Source organism: Puntigrus tetrazona, chromosome 13, assembly GCF_018831695.1.
Source record: "Puntigrus tetrazona isolate hp1 chromosome 13, ASM1883169v1, whole genome shotgun sequence".
Classification (NCBI taxonomy): Eukaryota; Metazoa; Chordata; class Actinopteri; order Cypriniformes; family Cyprinidae; genus Puntigrus; species Puntigrus tetrazona.
This window is the reverse complement of record NC_056711.1, coordinates 10245755-10253019: the sequence shown is the minus strand read 5'-3', so window position 1 is coordinate 10253019 and position 7265 is coordinate 10245755. Positions and strand designations below refer to the sequence as shown.

The window sequence follows — 7265 nt, the reverse complement described above, 5'->3', positions numbered from 1 at the left end:
TGCACTTTACAAAAGACACGGGAGGCCACGAACTATCGAGCGCGCGTACATCATCCTCACTAGTGTGCACGCAAACAGGCAACATTTATAAATCCTGCGAATGCCTAAGCGGACGATGGCATATCATTTCTCCCGTTATTCCGAAAAGCTATAAAGCAGCGACGACGGCTGCCGTCTGTTTACGCGTTTCTGTACAAAGCACGCAAAATGCACTCATATTTCAAGATCAAGCAACTGGGAGCAGATAGCATCTGGAAAATTCCATTTATGCGGGTCAAGCAGTAGCTTGCGATACTTGCGCGGTTCGCGTAACCCAATAACCTTAATAGCCCGAATTAATTTCTCCGCTCGCGTCAAGTTACATCACTCGCGACAACTTAAACTTGAACGATTAAAACACGCCACCCGTAACGAGCCGCTCAAGACGCCGCCGAGATAAATGCCCGACAACGCTGGCAAAGCGAACATTTACCTTTAAGTTCCTCGCGCGATCTCCCCACGCTCCTCGTATAAGCAATATAAAAATTAAAAAAAAAAAACACGCTTATTTGCGAAGCTGATGATATATGCGTAAAGTAGCCTGATAAATCCAATGGGGTCCTGTTTGATTCGGAAGATGAACGCACGCGTAGGCAGAGGGAACCTGATAACAACTAATTGAAAGGTTAATCTACATAGGAGTCTGTGACAAAGTAGTACCCTCCCCTTTCGGCACTCCATCAGCCACAGAGGAGGACTAACTCGCTGTAACCGCTATGTGACATCACATCGCTCATTGGGAAACAATGTACATTGTTTCAGACTACATGGCATGGGTGGGAAAAGAGGAGACATAATGTGCCCTGCCTGTGAAGAGGAAAAGGAAACTTTTAATACCGCTTATTGGGATACGAACGTACGCATACAAAATCGGTTCCAAGCCAACAGCCGTACGCAGTTACGCACATTTTTTTTTTACTGTTTGGGGAAAAAGACAAGATGCCGTCTGATATACCGTGTTTTTGAAGAGGAAGGTGAAACTTTTAATATCACCCAGCACAAAATCATTTTCGTACGAATACACGCATTTAGCGTAATTATAATAAAAGTTTCACACTGTTTAATTATACATGGCTTTATAATTGCTGAGAAGGTGTTGCGAATTTAATTGATGTTTGTTTGCAATATAAATACCAGCATCAATTAAATACAGTGAAATGTGCTTCACCACAGTTGGAACAACATAGCCGGAGAAAATCTAAACCGGTCCGTAACAAAATTTGCAACAAAACCCCCTGACAGTTTGCAAACGCACCTGAAAGCCCATGGCTTCGCCCTGCGGTGAACATTTGGCGTAGTGCATGCAGGGCAATCTGAACCATGGACAAGTTACTTTTTACTGTGCCTGAAAGGAAAACAAATTGCACACTAAATAAAACTTGAGCCATGTAGGATGTGGTTACAGTTTGGCGAAAGCCTTCATATTGGCTTCCAGCGAAGCCTGATTAAGGTGATTTGACACCAAAGGGTTGTCTTCAGTTGTCTTTTTCGAGACACTGGGCTCGTCTGGGTGTGATATACCAGCACAACACTAAATATTATATAATAAGTAAACCGCTTTCAGTTAAATCCACTTTATAGTTATATGATTACTGTGCTATTATTTAGTTAGGCACTGCTGTTTTGGATCATCTGCAATGAATACCTGACACTTCTCAGGTGTTATTTTCAGCCAGAGACCTTTTTTTTTGTAGCGCTGTAATGTGTGTGGCTACTCCAAGTCAGTGTTGCTTATTTGTATGCCGAAGGGGAAGGTACATTTGTTTACAGTTTACGCAGATACATTGGAATTATTCATGTTTGCATATTTCAACCACTGACAATTTCATATTCACATGCAGACAGAGGCAGGATAAATGCCCTGCACAAGGGTATAACAGCACTAGGGTAAGTAGATTAGCTCAAACTGATGACCTTCCAGATACTGCTGCATTTTTCGAACTAAGCAAAGATAAACATTTCCTAGATTGCTGACTTGATGGTTTTCTTCTTTATGATAATACACAAACAACAATATTTGCTAAAGTGGACCAAATCAAATATCTCTAAGCATTAATCATTACGAAATGAATAAACTTTAAATTCATTGTATTAAATTAACTCTTCCTGTTGCTTTCCAGCTAAGATAATACAGTTCAGCATTTTAATGGGAATGCACGTATAGCAAGTCACATTGAAAACTTTTTTGCGCGTTTAAAAATATAGATTTTCACAGATTATTGATATCCAGTTTCAATTTATTTACCTACTTAAAAATTAAGTGCCTTCACCACCAACATTTAAATCAGCCATCTGATAGAGTGCACTTATTATGCGTTTACACTATACATGCAATTAGTTGTTATTAATTTGGTAATACATCTGTAATTACACTGTTACTATCCCTTAAATGTCAAGTCAAATGTATTTATATAGTACTTTATACAACACAAATCTACCCATACCACTTAACCCGTCCCTAACCTTAACCATATCCCACCTCACACACATTGCACATAATTAACCTTTATGTACTGTATATAGTTGAAGACGGCAAACATAAAGAGGAACCAAAATTTCCACGATATCAGAAGTGTTGTTTTTCTTGTTTAACTCTTCCATAAGGTCTTCTATACACATTGAACTAAATGTTTTCCAACAGAAACACACCTGTGAATCAACTTATGTTTTATAAACCTCACAGGCAACTTTCGCAGGTCTTAAAAACACCCAGCATCATTGTAAAACACAGCAGGAGGATTAGAGAAGTGGAAAAAAACAAGCATGACTGTGTGTGTGTGTGTGTGTGAGCTGAGAATGTGAAATAGTGCTCAAGGACTTTGTCCTTCGCTGTCATTAAGGATTTCGCATGGACTCGCGGGTTGTTTAAAACCATGTGCTCAGTGATGCCAGGGCCTGAACAGGTTTGTCAGTGACAGAAACTGAATCTGCTATGATTGCTGTCACACACCGGGACAAAGGGTCAGCTGTACCTTCAGTCTCTCTAATGATGCTCACAAATAGCTACTCCTCATCCCATATCACAGAGATGAAGCAATGCAGACTTGCCACTGTCATCAAGAGGACAGGTAGAAGCTGGAGGCTTTCTAACGTTCCAATAGGACACAAAAGTTGAGAGTAAAATAGGCCAAAAGTGGAGTACAGGCTCTCTGTTAAAAAAACTAAACAAAACATGTTATGCAAAATATAAACACATTTATGCAGTGTGCGTAAATAATGATATGGTTAAAAAGAGAATACAAGTGACAGCAGTAATGCAGCCTTTTTGTTTATTTTGGCAGTTTGTGACACATAAGTGTTTTCCACAAATACATTTGGTTTACAACGGCAAGACTGGCCAACAAAATATCTTTGACACAAAATGGGCCTTTGATTTTAATGAAGTTTAATCTGGCTTCTGTACGTTTGTAATACCAGCTTCGGTTTTTACGGCTAATTACAACTAAAATTATTGTGTTAGCAAACACGCTAAACTGCGATCCTAAAATGGCTCTAGTAGTAAAAACGATTCAATATTTCCAACAGAAATTCATCTTTTGCCTCTTTTGTAAACAGTTTTTAATGTGAAATACGTCTCTGTGATCGCATTAGGCTGTGAATCAGACAAAACAGAGGCACAGCAGAAGGCAGGCAGTGAACAAGAGAGGAAAGAGGAACAGAAGATAAAAAGTCAATTAAAAAAAAGGCATTAGTCCTATAAAACACTCGGACGGCCGTATCTTCCGGTCTCTCAGTGGCCCATCAGTGGAAGTCTGGCTTTTCTGGGAATGTGCAGCCCGCGTGGCGAATAATGACGTTAGCGGCGTAGTGTCCAGCACGGATGCACTGCTCAAAGGTCTTATCCTGTACCAGCTGAGACAGGAAACCTGCACACACACATGCAAACAGACATTGGGGAAAAAAAAAGAAAAAGAAAAAGAAAAAAAGACAAATCAGATCCGCCGCTTGCAAAATACCGGACAGAAAGCATGTGCCAACATATGTTTAATGAACGCACACATGCACACACATCCCAGTGCGTAAACGCACANAGGTCTTATCCTGTACCAGCTGAGACAGGAAACCTGCACACACACATGCAAACAGACATTGGGAAAAAAAAGAAAAAGAAAAAGAAAAAAAGACAAATCAGATCCGCCGCTTGCAAAATACCGGACAGAAAGCATGTGCCAACATATGTTTAATGAACGCACACATGCACACACATCCCAGTGCGTAAACGCACAGCACACATAAACATATGCCGACGAATGTTAGCTCAGAAAATAGAGCCGGTATTGATTTTGTTGCATGTACTTTCTTTTAAAAAATTAAGGAAATCAGGCTTAAGGGGGAAAGGTGATGCAAAAGGCCCCCTTTAGTGATGTGTGATACAGAAATCCTCCAGCTGCCCCCGGGCTCTGAACCCTCCCACCTAGATCTCTGCTCTCTGCAGTAGCGCCGGAGCGCATTGAAAAACAGCTGGCAAATTCATTTTCCAACACGGCAGAGCGCTGGCCTCCAACCTCTTGTTGGAACGGATAAAGGAGTTAAAAAAATCAATACGACGTTTGAGCAAACACGCTCACAGCTCTATTAGTCGCAAGGTTGTCCTGGAAGAGCTACAGGAAGACATGTTAGCAAATCAGGCTCGTGGCCTTTGAAAAGCAGAGGGCCGTGGAAGAGGCGTCGTATGAAGATAAATTACGCGAACCCAAAAGACCCGTGCGAATGGCGTGATCAACATCGATATTTCTGTTTTTCATGGCGAGCCAAACAGCGCTGTGCTTTACGCTTTTGATGGATGGCTTCACAGTTCAGATTTGAGTAGACACGCAGCGGCTATCTGAACACGCGGTTATTAGCGAAACCCGCAGATTAAAGATAACGGCTGTGGGGAGTCTGGAAACTCCACTAATCCATCATGAATGTGATCTATTTCCCTGTAACTGTGTTATCTGAGGTTAAATAGTACAATAGTGAACTGGCTGCTTCATGTGACTAAACTAAGCCAAATGAATGAAGTATAACTACAATTCATCTGCAAATTGTCATTCCAGAGCAGCTGCGCAAGAAATAAATAAGCATTGCGTGTCAGAGCTCTTGCATCATGGTCCGATTTCCCAGAGGTTACAGATCAAACCTAATCCTGGATTAAATTGTCCTGTCAATAGTGATTTTCCATCGAACATTCTTTCGTCTTGGACACCTGTTTCAACAATACAATCCATTTGTGTGCTGACTGAGATTTATGCATGAATTATTGGGTTAATTAATCTATTAGGCTATTACACTTTCCTAGAGACACTCAAATATTTGTAAGAATGTTTGAATATTTATAGTGATCTTTTCTTTGACCGTACTTGTATCTAAAACTAATCTGTGTCAATATTTCAATTCATTTGCATGCTGACTGGAGTTTCTTTTTCTGTGATTTATGCATTAATTATCAGGTTATTTAGTTTAATAGGTCATCAGATCTTGTGTTCTAGAGAGGTTTAATCCATTAAAATAATGTTTGAACATTTGTATGGAAATGTATTTTATACAACAATTTTATATAACAACAACAATCATTTGCTATTATAATGTAATCAATTTGTACGCTGACCAGAATGACATTTTTCTGTAATTTTATTAACTAATTACTGGGTTAATTAATCTAATAGATTTGGCTATAATTATTTGAAATATTTCTTTTAATATTATTATTAAATATTTTACTACAGAATTTATCAAACACAAGATCTCAATGCTTTTTAGCCCACAGACATCACTAGGGTCCAAATGTTGTTCTGGACACCACTGACATTCATTGTATCGATTCATTAATATTAAGAGCAGTTTTCAGGAAAAAATAGTCATACAGGTTTGCAGCAACATAAGGGTGAGAATTTGAGAGAATTTTTAATTTTAGGTAATCATTACTTAAAGTATCGAAGATATTAAAAAGTAAATTTTTCTAGCTTCGTCACACAGTACCTCCAACAAAGGCATCTCCTGCACCGTTGGTGTCCACTATCTGGCTCTGGTCGATCTTCAGGACAGGGAATGTCTCCACCTTGTCACCTGTGGAAAAGACGGTAAGTGTGAGCTTGTTAAACTATTGTTGGACTGAAAAATGAGCCTCATTCACAGACCGGCTGTTTGGCAGACGTGTCAGACTTTCTGCTGTCAAAAATGGTAGTTTTTTTTTTTGACAAAAGACTGTATATTTTCCCATAGAAGCTCAAAGCACTTTTTCCATTTTACAATAGTGTCAAGTGTAGATTTAAAGCTGCAAAAATAAAAGCCAGTCATCTTTTTGTCAGACTGCACACCTTGTTTCTTCCCCGCAAACAAATCTAGTTAGCATGATGCTAATCATCTACGACACAGCAAAAAAAGCCACAAACCTAGCACTGCAAAGGATGAAGAAGTTCCCACAAGACACGCAGAAAGGAACAGAAGGATATGCCATTTTCACTTGAAGAGCTGTAAGAGCCCTGCTTGGGCCTTGAACTCAAGGAGAGGCAATTATATAATTTGCTGGTTCTTCGGGATGACAATTCTTGCACAGAAATGGATCTGCTCTCCAAAATAGCATTTGAAAGACAGCGTCAGTCTATTTTCAGCATTCAGTTTGAATAATCGGTCCCCATTCGGGCTAAAATAATGCATTAACTGTCCCGCAGTTCGCTCTCGAATGCCTTCTGCTGTACGCTTGTGTTTTATTCATGGCATTAGCCTCCATTAGGGTTGAATGAGGCTGATATAACTTTGCTTTTGCAGGAAGAAGAGCACTTCAGAGAACCCAATATTAGATTCTTGAGGACCTTCAGAAAATTCCACATGTGGCAAGTCTGGCAACCCACTCCAGTCCCGCTATTTACCATTTGAAACTGAGCTGCTGCTGCCTTCAAGTGCACCTGGTAAGCCTCTACTCCACAGTTAGGCGATATTACGACATGTTACATATTCAAGTCTAGGGGGAAAAGTGGGAAGTAGCCAAAACAAAACAATAGATGACACAATTGCTGTCACTTCTGCTATACTATTAGATAAGCATAGAATACAACAGGATACTGCATTACTTTCAGACAACTTGATTTATGCATTAATTGCTGGTTCATTAATCTGTCAGGGTTGTGTTCTAAAGAGACTATGTTATTACATACAATAGTGTTAAGTAATAAACCATTATTAAAAAAAAAGTATAATTCATATATAATATACACACACATATACATACATATATATGCGTGTAT

The 7265-nt window shown here is 39.5% G+C and overlaps 1 protein-coding gene across 1 annotated transcript in view; it reads right to left on the bottom strand.

Moving 5' to 3' along the window:
- Window positions 1–3294: 3294 nt before the first annotated feature.
- Window positions 3295–7265, bottom strand: part of LOC122356813 (adenosine kinase-like) — a 44613-nt gene continuing 40642 nt past the window's right edge. Inside the window, exons 9-10 of the mRNA XM_043255884.1 lie at window positions 6001–6087; window positions 3295–3905 (exon numbers count right to left, since the gene is read on the bottom strand). Of these exons, the coding sequence (XP_043111819.1) occupies window positions 3781–3905; window positions 6001–6087 (212 nt within the window). The 3' untranslated portion in view covers window positions 3295–3780. The remainder of the gene's footprint in view (window positions 3906–6000; window positions 6088–7265) is intronic.